Raw genomic sequence first — 15,899 nt, forward strand, 5'->3', positions numbered from 1 at the left:
GTCATTGGATGTTTCCCCTATGAACGAGTTAACTCGTCATGGCGGTCTTCGAAGAAGGGGAGAGACCGTCGCCCAGGCCTCTCCCCTCTAAATTTGTGTGCTTGGGGGGGTCTCTTGTTTCTGTGGCCAGTCCAGTTGTAACCTGGCCACTGCACTTCTTGCGCTTTATCATCGTGGGAGGAGCGTTCAGAGGCGGCACTCTCAAAATCATCTCGCCTGAAACGGAGCGTTCTCGGCCCGAAGAAGCGCCAATGCGTGTGAGTACGCAGCATCGAGAGTAGCTTTTGAAAGGGAACTGTAGGCTTCTGCAAATAAACGTAACACAAAATCGATTTCCCCCTGCTGAGACTTGGTTTCTTCCTCACCCAAGGTCTTCAGTTTTGTCCTCATTTCATAACTTTGGAATGAAAGACAACATCTGCACTGATTATAAGATTGCTACTCCTGGTTTCATCAGGTCTAGTTGCAGATTCATTCAATTTGATTTAAAACAATAGTGACTAGCTCCTGCTGCATCAATTTGTGCAGTGGATGTTAACATCTACAGCGTAAATTCTGTTCCTCATTATCAATATAAAAACAAGACACAGTGTGACCAGAAGTGGCATAAAGGTGCTTGCAGGTTAATTTGAGCAATTTCCTCCCAGTGGAGGTGTGAAATATTTGACAGCTGCTCATTTCCTGTGTCCCAAAAGTCAGGCAGTTAATTTAAGAATACTCCAGGTGTCTTAAAAGCTTTTGAGAGAAGGGAATGTGTTTTGGGAATAATGTATGAACAACATCATTCTTCCTTACAGTTTGATGGAATACATCATTTATCAGAGGCATGCGATGATCCCACCCTAGCAGGCGATCTTTGATTCAGACAGCATGGCAAAGGTGAGCAGAGAGATGCTATTAAAGTCAGTGAACAGCCGGAGGTAAAGGCCAAGCTCCTTTTCCCACCCTGACTATAATCTAGACACACTGCTATAGCTGAGATTAACAGTCCAAGTACAGATAAGCACACTGAACTCAACTAAAAATGTGTCACCAGCTAATAACAACCCTCCATGAGACTGGAGCCCAGCCCTCAGCCACCGACACCTGGCCCGATGGAGATATGAGAGCCCAACCGCAGACCATGGACTTCGCAGCCAGCTGCGACTGACGAGTCTGAGCTTAAAGACAGGACGGAAGGAGTCGTCTTCCCGGAGCCTAAACCACAAGGTGTGTCTGACCAGGTGTGTAAGCCCGCAACATCGTGTGCGGCCGAGAGAGCGTTTGTGGAGTATGAGGGCTGGGAGGAAAGCCCCACAACCTCATAGTGGTGTTAGAACGAAGAGCTTTAAAGTCTGGTCCTTCAAGAGTTATTAACCAAACAATTGGTTTTCCCCATGTGTAAAATGTGTTCTGTTCTAATGATGATTAGGAAAAGCCTTCAGATATTAAGAGATGACAGCCAAAAATCATTAAGAGCCTGGTGAACTGTTAACGGTTCTATTATTTTGAAAAAAAAATTCAATGTAAGAAAATGTTAAATTACTTTAACTTCCCATGGCAATTCTGTCCTACTGATACGGTTCCAGCCTCTGGTGCTGTTCGCGTGTCAGTAAAAAAAAAAAAAAATGACAAGATAATGTTTTTTTTAATTAATATTTTGGGGATTTTATGGTACCAAATGATATTTACGCTGTTTTATAATCCATTTATTCACTTTTTGAACATAAACCTGAAAATTCGTAAATCTTGAATGATTTAGAGCACAGACTTAAGTTCTCTTTTCAAAGACGACACTTGTCAGATTATTGCTGGTGAAAAAAGTTTTAAAAAAGTTACAGAATTTTGTTTATTGTTGCACAAAAATAATATTAAAAATTTTTGTATGACATATATATTTTCAAAAACATGTTTTACTCTAAAACTGCAAGAAAAATCAAAGCCGTGAATCTAAACAAGTTGTGTTCCAAATTTGAGCTTGATATGTCAAAAAAAGCTTTCAGTAAGTTTTGTTTGGCCGCAGTACAAAAAGTTTTCACAAGATAAAATTAATTTCCAGTGCGGTAATTTTTGATCACGAGGAGCACAAGTGTGATAGTTTTTTTCAGGACCATTTAACCTTTTCAAATCATGTCTATGATTTTATTTTATTTTTCACATAGCAAGTGCCAAAACCTTTACCAAGTTTTGTACCAGTACGATGAAGTAAAAAAACAACAACAAGAGGGTTAGATAATATAAAATACATCAAAAATCCGATGTAAACAAGTAATTGTTAACTAGGCTATTGCTTTATTACAGTTATGTTATCAAAAACCTTTGCATGTGTGGATGATAGGCAAGATACCACAAAAGACAAACATATCTCACGAGGGAGCATTCCCCCCCAATGTTCAAACCAAAACTACGCCCTTGTTATATACAGTATTAAAGTAATTTGTTATAATTTTTGATCATTTTACCTTTTGTTGAAATCAAGGTAGCTTGCTGGCTTAATTTTAGCAAAATATGGTTCAGCCAAAAAAAGACACATGGCCAGTAATATTATCTCACCAAGTGAATACACAGGAAAAGCTTAAAACCGGCTTTTCAATCAGTTACAAACTGTATCCCTATTGGATGCATGTCGGTAAAACTGCAGTATTGAAAAATAAGGCCTCTATCTGTCCGGACTAAAATACATCTGTCACAGATTTCCTGAAGTATTAGTAGATTGTTATTGTTCAGTACATCAGGAAGTGATCGGACAGTGGAACAGTCTGTAATTTTACTTTTTAAATAAGTTAAAAAATGCTAGCATATGAAGACAAACAAACTGTCACTCTCTTAATAGGATTATAGATGCATGCATAAACGTTCAGGAATGAACAATCAAACACCCACAACAATATACATTCAGACACAAAAGCAAACCAACTCATAATAGGCTTTACTGACAGCTTCCATTATTCAGATAAAATCCTTTATCTATTGTTACCCTTTTTTTTTCTGCTGATACCCCCATTGATGAAGGCCTTAGCATTACTGGATATATTTTCTGTCCAGGAAAATCCTTTTTTGTTGTTGCCACTGTAGAATGTGTAGCCAAACTTTTTTGGAGCAATTTCAATTCGGGCTGTGTGTGTGTGTGTGTGTCTGTGTTGCAACATGTAATTATTGGATAATAATGATAATAATAAATAACAACAACAACAACTAATAATAACTGGTCTTTGTACTGTACACTTCATATAATAAAAATAATAAAAAAATAATATATATATATATATATATATATATATATATATATATATATATATATATATATATATATATATATATATATATATATATATATATATATATATATATATATATATATATATATATATATATATATATATATATATATATATATATATATATATATATATATTAATGCATTACTTTTTTTTATCAAATATATGAAGTGTTCAGTGCAAAGATAAGATTAATCAATAATGAAGTTAGTTGTTTTATTATTATTAAAAAACAAAAAATTGCACACAATGTATTTATTTATTCAATATTAAAAATCGTTTCAGCCCTACTCACAACACAGGACTTTGATGCAGGCTGCATGCAGGTTGTTCTCCGCTCTAATGAAGGAGCGCATTCCGATGACAAAAAGATTCCCAAAGCAGGTGATGAAGGCCATCACCCAGACGGACACCCGCAGAACCAGGCTGGCTAACAGGTCTTCAACTGATGAAATCCCATCGGTGTTAGGTTTACATTTCCGAACATGTGGGGCATAGGAACAGTACTGAAAATCCTTAAAATATCTAGAAAAAATAGATATAAACAAACAACAATTTACAAATTGAGCAGATGCAGATCATTACACAGACCACACAATGAGAGGTACGTACATGTGGGACAGATTTCCCATGGGAAGAAACATCTTGGTGGTTATATCAGGAATTTCAATGCCCTCCAGACTTCTGTTAAATATATGAATCTTGTATTTCATCCGACACCTAATAAAGGGTCTTAAAAGCCATTCTTTTCCTACGCAGTGCATGCATTGCTGATACTTACAGAGACTCCAGTTGAACCAGGTGATCGAAGTGACTGGCATGAATATGGAGAGCAGGATTATGGGATATGTTCCTGCAAACATTAAATGGAATATGTCAGCCAAAAATGATTATTCACTAATCACATTTCAAATCCATTTTTCTTTAAACAGAATTTTCTTCTTGCCAGCAACAACAGTGGATAGGTACCAGGAGTCATCAAGCTCCATAAAGTCTTCTGAAGTCCATAAATTTTTTTGACATCAACAGTGTCAACACACCATTTTTTAATGCAGATGTGGGCTATAGACAAGCTTAAATTCAAGTCTGTAAAAAGCTAGCACATAGGCTCTGAATACAGACTACTTGTGTGGTGCTTTTTTCAGCCACCAAATGAAGACTGGTTTGTTCCATAGAAGAAATAGAAGCACAGAGTTTTGGAAGGACATGCGGGCGAGTGAAAAATGACAGAATTTTTCCTCTTTGGGTAAAATATGCCTATACATTTTTTATTTCGTCCTATTGTATCAATCATGGCATCATTTATTGCACTGCGTGCACCAACCAATTCAAACAGTTTTAAATAAACGATGCATAACTCACAGTTTCTGCAGATATTTCAAACTCTTGAAAGTGTTTTTAGGAAGGTCGGAAAGTCTGTTGCAAGACAAATCTCTAAAAAACAAGGAGAAACAAACACAACAATCAGATGAATGAAATCCATGTGCATACAAAGACATCTCAATTATGATTTAAGTACAGAACCTTATTACTCTCAAATCAAAAGACTGTACATCCAGATTATGTGCTGCAGTACTCACAGTTCAACCAAAGATCCAAGAGAATGAAACATGTTTTCTGGAAGGATCTTGATTTTATTGTCATGCAGTGATCTGGGCATATAAAGAGAACAACAATGTTATTTTTTTAATGAGACTAAACTTCAACATTTTCAGTTGTGTGGAAAGCCTCAAAGAACAGTCACTGGTCCGTGAAACAGCCAGGTGATAATGAAATCCTTCTGCTTTCTGCTGCATTTCCAGCTTATTTTTTCAGCAAGGGCATGCTGACCCTGCTTGCAAAGATACCACCTCTCCCTCAAAATCTCATTTAAGATATGTCTGACACTTCCCTACATCTATTACAAAAGAGAACATCTTAATAATAAACTAATAGAGCCTTGAGAAAAAGTCTGGAATGGGTTTAGTTGTCGCTGTCAGAGACTTCAGTCTGTCCAAATAAGGCGAAATCTTTCTGTCATCACACTGTTCCAAGGAGACATTCTGCTTTCATTTGCAACGGTTTTAGGAGGAAAACGGTACCAGGACTACAAATTCACAGCTCTCTGAGAAACTGGGATTAGATTCCTCTATTTTTATACTCCAAATGTGATCAACCACAAATGAGTCAGCCCGTAGATAAACGTCCCGAGGTATTGATTAACTTGTAAGAAAGTGATGGGAGTTAGATTTCTTTTTCCAAGTAACATCATCAGTTGCATCAAACTATGTTACTTTGCCCAAAGCAAAATGAAAAGGAGAATAGAAAGTCTGTTTTTAAAAAAAAAGTCTAATTCTCAAAAATAATTGGCAGATGGAAGCCTCATTAGACAATGTGCAGCTTGTATCTCTGAAATGGAGACCTTTCAACATATTCTTCACAACTCATTCTCAATCTGTGGTAGAATTGTGATGATTGCAAAATTTGCTCTGGTAAACCGCAAAATTCAAAGAAATGATTATTGTGGTGAAGCAGGGCGGGGCAGAGAGCTGTGGGAGGGGAGCGAGGACAGTGGAGAGAATGATAATGAGCGAAATCTGCAAGACACACCATTCTTGAGTCCCACGGAGAAGCTCCGGAAGGATAAAAGGAGGAGTGATGACAGTGGAAAGGAGAGAGGACAAGGCCTGGCCTGGGACATTTTGTTTCTTTTGATCACTAAAACATTATGCTGAACGTTGCTGGTTCATGCCTCATTTCTTCCCTGAACTGAACACTGTTACAATTACATTTATGTAAATCAAACAAAATGTATCAAATCAATTTTTTAAACAATATTAGTTGTTAAATTGTTAATCTGACAATATAATTCGAATAAAAATGGTGTAATAAAATACAATTGTGGAATAAAAAAAGGCAATGCATGCTGACATGTTGCATGATGCATTTTCAAAAGTGGTCCCAGACTATTGTACCCCACAGTATATGGCATATAATAAATGTCCCTAATTTTTTAAACTCAGTTAAATTAAGATTTCAACATGTGCTTGACATCATTCTCCACGAGGGCATCAAGGTTTGTTCTTCACTTGTTAGAAACACATGCATGCAGACACTCACATCCTAATGACTAACTAAGAACAAGCATTTCCCTTTAGAGATAATAAACTGGGAGTTAAGGAAAAATGACTGGCATTATAAACTAACATCTGTAACACATTCAATTAAACTGACTATTAAATCAAATTTTATTACTATTATAAATTGAGATGCTGGCATCAACGCAAGCATATCACGTACACGAGGAAACCAACTATGGCTGAGGGTAAAAGCACGAAAAACACTTACAGCACTGTGAGCTTGGTGCATGTCATCAGAGTGGAATAATTCAGCAACTCAACGTGGTTCTCAGCAAAGTCCCTGCGAGGAAAGACAAGCCAAGGAAAAGAAAAGAAAGAAAAACAGCTGTAAATTTAGAAAATACATATTAATCCTAAATTAGAGTACAAAATAATGGCACCGACGGCTGCAAAAACTCATCCCTCTACTCTGCCTTCAACAACAAAAATATATTTGTTCAAGAGCCAAAGGTGCATGACAACTACATGAATAATAAGCTTGCCCCATGCTGAAATCGTTCATTCAGTGAGTGCCTTGATCAGAGTCTGACTGACTTTTATAGTGCCGCTGATAGTCTTTCTTTCAGAACTGTCGGGCTGGACTTGCAGATGGCAAATTGTCATTCAGCGTCGAGAGTATTCCAGTACGAGTGAGCCTGCTTGGATAAGTAACATCAAAAAACAGTCCCCCTGCTGATGTCCACTGTCCATTTCTTTCCATTCTGACTATAAAAACCAGAGTACATTGCTCACAGAAAAGCTGTAAATGAGTGCTCATTATGAAAGGAGAGATGGTCGAAAAAACACCGACGACACATTTGGCAAAGATACAGGCACTTTGAAAGAAGTTTTCATTGTTAACTCAAGATGTGTGACAGTCAATGGAGTTGTTGTCAGACCTTTGACTAAACAGCACAAGCGGCTTTATCTCGCCTATAAGCAGCACCAACTTAAACAGGAAGAGAGTGTCTGACTGACATGTCAAGCGACAAAACAAAAATCTGTTTTGCTCGCTCTAACCTGAAAAACCAGCAGATCCAGAGATTATTTCATCCTCAAAAGCACTCGTCGTTTCACAAGGGACCTCATAAACATGACTTTGTTTCCAAGTAGACTGATAATAAACTCAGTGTTCCCTTAATCCAGGAAGTTACTTAAAATCAGCCAATCAGATTAAAGCTTGCCAGAAAATTCTTTCCAGTTTTGGGTGCGATGCGCATCGGACAGTCAGTCAGTGGCCTGTGGGCCAGTCTGTGGGTGCCCTGACTGAGAATAATCATGTTTCTAGGTTATTGTTGACTATAAAACTTTGGAGCACACATCTTTAAAGGTTTTCCAGTAAGTGAGTGTGGTCTTCTCTGCAAGGTTCAGCTGAGCAAAGCAACTTATTACAGCAGCGCAAGTTATATTGAGAGGTTTAACTTGGACAGCTGTGGAATGCTGATATGATTTATGCCGAGTGAGATTTGCTAAATTCAAACCTGACAGTCTAATTATATAGCAAATACAAAAGAGGATTATGATAGGGTCTCAATTATCTAGAGTTCAGAGACCATCAGGTAAGTGTTACGGACTCTCTCTGTTTGTTAACCTCAGAATGACCTATTCAAATAAAGCAAAGAGCCTGATGACTACTATACTAATGGAGATGTGGGTATAAACACACACATACAGACATATATACAGTCGCTTACACAACTGAAAGTAGCAACAACAACAAAAAACTTCCCAGTGTACCAAAACCTTACTGAGAAGTCAGTTTGATGATAATGTTGAGGCCACTTGGATCAAAAATAAATGCTTTCTCTATACAAGATTCAGTGCAAATGTACACACACAGAAATAAATGGACCAGCCAAGAAGGCTTTAACATTATTAAAGTATCATGCAGCAACACTGGTACACTAACAAATATCCTGTTAATTTTACGGTAAAAAACTGACAGCTGTGGTTGCCAGAAATTCACTGTAAAAATACGGTGACAATGTTTCCAGTTTTACAGGATGCCTGTATATTTTACAGCACATTTCATTAAGTGATATAATAGAACTACCAATTTTATGTCAAAGCAAATTTTTTTAATTTAAATTTTAAATTAAATTGATTAAAAAAATTTTTTTTTTAAAACTTACATAAATCATATATGTGAATTGCCAAATTATAATGCCACATTATTATTGGGCTAAACATTAGCGATTCATTAACAAATGAATAATTTTTCAAAATGATAGATGTGGTGTAAACTGTATCTGATGCTTTGGGGTAAGCTGTGTCAATGGCTGAACTGGCCAAAATTAGTTACTGAGTTCTGAAACCGAGATGATTAAGGATTTCTGGCACAAAATGATTAAGGATTTTCCAGAATAAGATTATGTAGAATTATGAAGAAGCTACTTCAGCCTGGGAAAATTGCACAGAGGGAGTAATATTTCCATGTAACCTTGATTAATGGAATGTTGAATAATAATATTCGTAATTCTTTTTATAATCATGAATTTAACATTTTTTTATGTTTCACTATTTCATACACAAAAATGACTATACAAAATCTGAATTTTTAATATATCAAAATGTATTCCTGTCTCATTTAAAATAAAATAAAATAAAATAATAAAATAACAAAAAAAAAAAGGTATTATAGTGAACTATAAACCTTTTTTGTTTTACCTCATCTCATTTCTCCTTGATAGAGGACAGCTACTGGCACAGATTACCCCACTCTCCCCCACTGAATTTAGAGAGAAACATCTAAAACACAATCCACTATTGTGTGTATGTTACTAAGAGGGGAAAAATGGCTCAATAAAATGAAGTACTCACAGCCAGCTGAGCAAGGGCATGTGCTGACAGAGACTCGAGTTGGGCAGCCACATCAAGGACGTGTTCACCATAGATCTGCGATTAAGCACAAAAATTATACTCAACCACCTAAAATGGCAACCCAGCCTCGATGTGCAGACTGTCACAGCAAGAGCCTTGAAGATCTTTATTGTAGAAGTCAAACAAACCCCCTGCAGCACTTCAAGGTGAGACTGAATCAGTCTCAGAGGGAAAACAATCAAGGCTTTCTACTTTGTGCTATTAGTCGACAGGTGTTCTCTGTTTCACAAGCATAATTAGCTTTAAATTAGTTTTTGTAAAACGAGTCCTTGGTTATTATCAACTAACTAAGAAATTAATTTTAACCTCTGAAAGGAGGTCATGCATATAAATCAAAAACACCAGAAAATTAGAAATTAACATTAAACATGCATTTAGCTAATTATGCTAATATAGAGAACAGTTTCATCTGTACTCATAAATGCTAAATTAATTGAGTGCTTGTTATGCAGTGAGCACTTGTATTACTAATTTACAAGGTAGGCTAGTATTTATTTATTAATAAATTGGACTCAAAAAGTAATTTTCTGTAAATACAGACTCCCAACAAGCTAAGCTTTTGCATGCAATGGCTAAGCTTAAACAGAGCCAGGCAGCTGGAAAACGTTCAAGAGATTTACTACTGTTATTTCAGCTATTATCCAGGAATCACAGAGCGAAGTGAACTGGCTGGAGAAACATTCTGGGCTAGTGTATAGTCTCTTCTGGGATGACTTCAGATATATATCTTAATTCATGAAAGGTAATCTCATGAGGTACTTTTCTTTTGAGTGACGCTTAATATCTGTTTTGGATTTTCTGTTATTAGTTAGCAGTCCCTGAGAGAAACTTGTTTTTTATAAAGATGGAGGAACATAAATGAAACACTTCTTTAAAATATCTTGTTTTTTTGTTTAGAAATACTGTGCAAAAGTGGCATAAATGTTTCATTTTTACTTTGAAGTTCAAATTAAACTCACACCTTAAAGGGATACTCCACTTTTTTTGGAAATATGCTCATTTTACAACTTCCCCAGAGTTAAACAGTTGAGTTTTACCGTTTTCGAATCCATTCAGCCGGTCTCCGGGTCTGGTGGTACCACTTTTAGCATAGCTTAGCATAGATCATTGAATCGGACAGGACCATTAGCATCTCTCTCAAAAAAATGACCAAAGAGTTTCGATATTTTTCCTATTTAAAACTTGACTCTTCTGTAGTTACATCGTGTACTAAGACCGACGGAAAATGAAAAGTTGCGATTTTCTAGGCTGATATGGCTAGGAACTATACTCTCATTCCTGCGTAATAATCAAGAAACTTTGCTGCCGTACCATGAGTCCAGCAGGCGTAATGATATGACGCAGCGCCTGAAAATAGGTCTAATAGGTTAGACAAACTTAGTCCCGGTCACGTTGGAAGTTACAGAGCTGGGGACTATTTTCAGGCGCACACTATGCAAGTTTGCCAAGCCGGGTCGCGTTTCTGTAGTTCGAATGAGACAAACTACAAATTTGACTTGCTTTACGTGTTACAATAGTCATTATTTAGTTTTCCTTCGTTTCTGATGTCGCAATACATCATACTTTAATGAAATCATGCAACATCTACCTTGTCTGTGGACATCGTTCATTCCAAAGCCGGTGCTAGATAAACAGCGAGCGAGCGTGCGTGCGACAGTAGGCTGCGGGCGGCGAAATTATTTACGACAGCGGTAATGGACAATTCCGCTTCCAACCTGTAGGGCGACCGAAGAGGAAAAGTTCCTTAGTGTTGCTTTAACGCAATATGAGTTGACTGATGTTGCTTACACACTTCATGTGTTATTTTTATAACGCAACCGTTATTTAAATTGGCTAGTTGAACTGAACCATAAGGTCTAGTGACTTAGTAGTCACTCAGTCAGTACAGTAGTAGATAATAGTCTGTTAATGCAACTATTTTGTTTTTACTTCTATATTGTTGAAAATAAAACATTTATATATCACTTCGTTATCGACTACCCCTGTTATTGACTACAAAACTGTTCGTGAAAACCACCTTTTACCTGGGAGAAGATGATTCGCGCCGAATCACGCCTGTGATGCTAGCAAGATTCTTGAGGTAAGTTAAGCTGTACTTGAATTCATATATTTACAAAAACAATATTTTCTGCTACTGTTATTTTAACACTGGTTTAAAAGCTTGGTTACGACGAGATTTTGCGGGCAAAAAAACTTCCATTAGTCAACAGTGTAACGTTGAAGCACGGCTAAACCAAGCAGCTTTATGTTGATGAACGCTGCGAATTTGCGTGGAAAACCTGATTCAAAAATCGACATAATTTTTTCCACTTTCACACGAAATTTTTTCCACTTTCACACGAAATTTACGATAATGAAGTGACGTATACGAATTAAAAAAATACATTTTCACATATGCACTTTTCGGTTATCAGTTGTTAATCACACATCTACAGAGAATTGTGATAAAACAAGATAAAATTATAATATATTTGTGATTTATTGTGTAGTTCTTTACATTAAAAGGAGAAAAATATGATTCTAAATATGATTGATACCAGTGCTGATGCACACCTGGAGAATATTTAATTAATATGTATTATGTCAATAAAGTAAAAATAAATAAAATAAATACATAAAAAATTTTATTTATCATGATGAAAGATTTTTTGTTTTTAGAAAAATGTCTATAGCACCAATTTGTGTGAATTATGTAGAACACACACACACACACACACACACACACACACACACACACACACACACACACACACACACACACACACACACACACACACACACACACACACACACACACACACACACACACACACACACACACACACACACACACACACACACACACACACACACACACACACACACACACACACACACACACACACACACACACACACACACACACACACACACTTAATCGGAGGTGAACAAGGATGATAAGATAATACCAAGAGGAAAAGAATAAAATATAAATGAAATATTTTCGGTGAGGAGGGGAACATTTTTTTAAGAACAAGTATTGTGATGGTAAAACATTTCCTTCTTTTACTCTAGTTACTATTGGCACATAAGTTATCACAACGCAGGCATGAAAGCCATAGGATATTAATGACATTAGCCTTCAGGTAACCCACAAGTTAAAATCCAAAAGTATTCAATTTCTTTGGGTACAGACAGTTCTGTATCACGGTGAAAAGATCTAAAAGTTGTTTTGTTGCAATAAGAAAATTGGCTGTGTTACAGGGTTAGTGATCCCTAGATCCCTTTCTTTGTTTCTGACGTCTTGACATTTCCTTGACATGACATTTCCTTTTGGCATACTTGTTACCAACAAGCAAATAAACTCAGATGTGTCTTTGACATATCAAATTGTTGTGGGAATTGATTTAATTCACAGTGACTGGCAAATTCTAAACAGAGAAAAAGTAGTAAAAGATAATATTGCTTAATTTCAAGCTCCTAAAACAACATCCAATAGTTTTCAAATTTACTTGACTGGTCAGACACAGTTGTATCAGAAACAGGGACAAACTTGATAAAATTGATAAAAGATAAAAGGAAAAGAATAAAATATAAATGAAATATTTTCAGTGAGGAGGGGAACATTTTTTAAGAACAAGTGTGATGGTAAAACATTTCCTTCTTTTACTCTAGTTAGTTTTGGCACACAAGTTATCACAAAGCAGGCATGAAAGCCGTAGGATATTAATGACATTAGCCTTCGGGTAACCCACAAGTTAAAATCCAAAAGTATTCAATTTCTTTGGGTACAGACAGTTCTGTATAACGGTGAAAAGATCTAAAAGTTGTTTTGTTGCAATAAGAAAATTGGCTGTGTTTAGTGATCCCTAGATCCCTTTCTTTGTTTCTTGAATGACATCTTGACATTTCCTTTTGGCGTACTTGTTACCAACAAGCAAATAAACTTGGATGTGTCTTTGACATCAAATTGTTGTGGGAATTAATTTAATTCACAGTGACTGGCAAATTCTAAACAGAGAAAAAGTAGTAAAAGTAAAAGATAATATTGCTTAATTTCAAGCTCCTAAAACAACATCCAATAGTTTTCAAATTTACTTGACTGGTCAGACACAATTGTATCAGAAACAGGGACAAACTTGCTAAAATTGATAAAAGATCATTTTTAAATTAAATTTGATAATTGGAAAAAATCTCTCTTCCTTAAGCACCCTACACACTGGGACGAATATCGGCGCACGTTATTCGCCAGCGTTTTTCAACGCGTTTTTTGTGTTCACACCCAAGCGATTTTCGCTGACGATGAGCCAAGTGAAGGCCTGTTCACACCGGGACGAATTTCGCGCGTGATATTCGCCGACGTTTAACGCCTCGTGACTAAACAAAGGGCGCCAATGTGAGTGTGCACACCGGCGCGAAAAACGGCACGCGCAAAAGCGTCATTTTTTAAAAAACGCCTCGGGTTCGTTTTTTTGGTTTGACGCACCGCGTCAAAAACTATCCGCCCAATGAGATTGCCGCTTTTGTTCACGTGTCTGGAGCTTCTGAAGTTACAGTAAAACACAACTTGGGGGCGCTCAAACACAAAACGGTCTTGCCGAGCACACATACGTAACGGCGAAGAAGATATACACCAAGTAGCGTCTACACCTGTCTATGGTCTACACTGCCAGGAAGAAATAAGACGAGGAAGATGCAAGGCAAGATGATTGTAGAGCTGCTGGTCTCGTTGGTGTCTGAACATAAAGAACTACATGACAAACGCGACAGCGACTACAAAAATCTTGATAAAAGAGAACTGTTATGGAGTGGTTTCTGTTTTACATTAAGCGCCATCTAATGTCAGGGAATGAATTTGCATGTTCACTCGGCTCATCGTCAGCGAAAATCGCTTGGGTGTGAACACAAAAAACGCGTTGAAAAACGCTGGCGAATAACGCGCGCCGATATTCGTCCCGGTGTGTAGGGCCCATGAACATGCAAATTCATTCCCTGACATTAGATGGCGCTTAATGTAAAACACACATGCCTTTATTATATGATATCTATGGGTACACAAGGTGCAATACCACTCCATAACAGTTCTCTTTTATCAAGATTTTTGTAGTCGCTGTCACGTTTGTCATATAGTTCTTTATGTTCCGACACCAACGAGAGCAGCAGCTCTACATTCATATTGCCTTGCATCTTCCTCGTCTTATTTCTTCCCAGCAGTGTAGACGCTACTTGGCGTATATCTTCTTCGCCGTTACGTATGTGTGCTCGGCAAGACCGTTTTGTGTTTGAGCGCCCCCAAGTTGTGTTTTACTGTAACTTTAGAAGCTCCAGACATGTGAGCAAAAGCGCCAATCTCATTGGTCGGACAGTTTTTGACGCAGCGCGTCAAACCAAAAAAACGAACCCGAGGCGTTTTTTTTTAAATGATGCTTTTACGCGTGGCGTTTTTCGCGTCGGTGTGCACACTCACATTGGCGCCCTTTGTTTAGTCACGAGGCGTTAAACGTCGGCGAATATCCGGTGTGAACAGGCCTTAGAGAGATAACAAGGACAAGCTGATTAAACTAAATGCCACACTTGAGAAACACCATGAAATATTTTTAAACAGCAAGATACTTACAGAAATGTCAGCGACCTCAAACCGATGAACGCATCACGGGTGATGCTTTTAAGTGGATTGTGATCCAAGACTCTGAGGAAAAAAGAATAATACAAGAACGGAAGTGTCTTTTACGAAATGTTTACCACAGGAATACATTGTTATGACGCCATATTTTACCTTGTGCGTGTTTTTTGTTTTGTTTGTTTTTTGCATGATAGAAAGAAATATCTTAATGGCACATCTTTTGTCAGTGACTGTGCTTGTTCTTGTCAGTGTGTGTGCTGCTGACTGTGCCAACAAGCCACCCAAGTCATTCTCAGCTTATTTTTGTTAAATCCTATTCAGAGCCATATTCTACTAACTCAGAGCTATTATGCCAAATTTAATTAAGTATTTATTTTTAAGGAGACAGTGCCTCGCCGGAAATTGAAATGAGAAAAGAAAATCAAAGTACACAAAATAAAAACAAATATTGCAAAATATGGTATGAAATGTCTATGAAGTGTGTAAAGCCAAAGAATTACAAGAAAATTAGTTATTAAAAATTAAACGTAAACTAAAATATAAACATAAAACAAAGAAATACATATAAAAATATATAAAGTAAAATAGAAATATAACAATGATAAATGGAAATCAATATTACATTTTGTGATTGATATTTGATACAAAAGTGAAAATGGTTTCTTCTTGATCTTTTGCAATTCATTAAATGTGTTGTGATGCATACTCACAGCCAGTTTAATTTGTGCAGATCTCTGAATACACCCGGGCCTAAATAGGTTATGTGGTTTTGGCTCAGAAACCTGCATAAAAGACAATGTTTAATTAGGGACACAGACTTGAAATTGATAAAAAAGCTCCATTCGCTGTCAAGGTTAGGAATTAATTTGTCCAAACGATCGATTTACGGATATAAAAAAAATACATGGCCCTATAAAGAATCCAAATGAATACGAGCGCTGCAAAACTAATGTCTGCCTCACACACACGCTGAGCTTCAAATTAACTATGGAAGATTAGAACAGTAAAGAAAAGGTAAAAGATCATAATTCCTACAAAACTCCTTAAGAAAAATTGATAATG

General features: G+C 36.8%; 1 protein-coding gene across 2 annotated transcripts in view; it reads right to left on the minus strand.

Moving 5' to 3' along the window:
- Positions 1 to 15,899, minus strand: part of rxfp2a (relaxin family peptide receptor 2a) — a 43,996-nt gene that overhangs the window by 5,420 nt on the left and 22,677 nt on the right. For both annotated transcript variants that reach the window (XM_079861413.1, XM_079861414.1), the window contains exons 7-15: positions 15,548 to 15,619; positions 14,832 to 14,903; positions 9,176 to 9,250; positions 6,585 to 6,656; positions 4,838 to 4,909; positions 4,620 to 4,691; positions 4,039 to 4,110; positions 3,870 to 3,941; positions 3,553 to 3,782 (exon numbers count right to left, since the gene is read on the minus strand). In XM_079861413.1, coding sequence (XP_079717539.1) covers positions 3,553 to 3,782; positions 3,870 to 3,941; positions 4,039 to 4,110; positions 4,620 to 4,691; positions 4,838 to 4,909; positions 6,585 to 6,656; positions 9,176 to 9,250; positions 14,832 to 14,903; positions 15,548 to 15,619 — 809 coding nt within the window. The remainder of the gene's footprint in view (positions 1 to 3,552; positions 3,783 to 3,869; positions 3,942 to 4,038; positions 4,111 to 4,619; positions 4,692 to 4,837; positions 4,910 to 6,584; positions 6,657 to 9,175; positions 9,251 to 14,831; positions 14,904 to 15,547; positions 15,620 to 15,899) is intronic.

The sequence above is a fragment of the Squalius cephalus genome, assembly GCF_949319135.1.
Source record: "Squalius cephalus genome assembly, chromosome: 24".
Taxonomy (NCBI): domain Eukaryota; kingdom Metazoa; phylum Chordata; class Actinopteri; order Cypriniformes; family Leuciscidae; genus Squalius; species Squalius cephalus.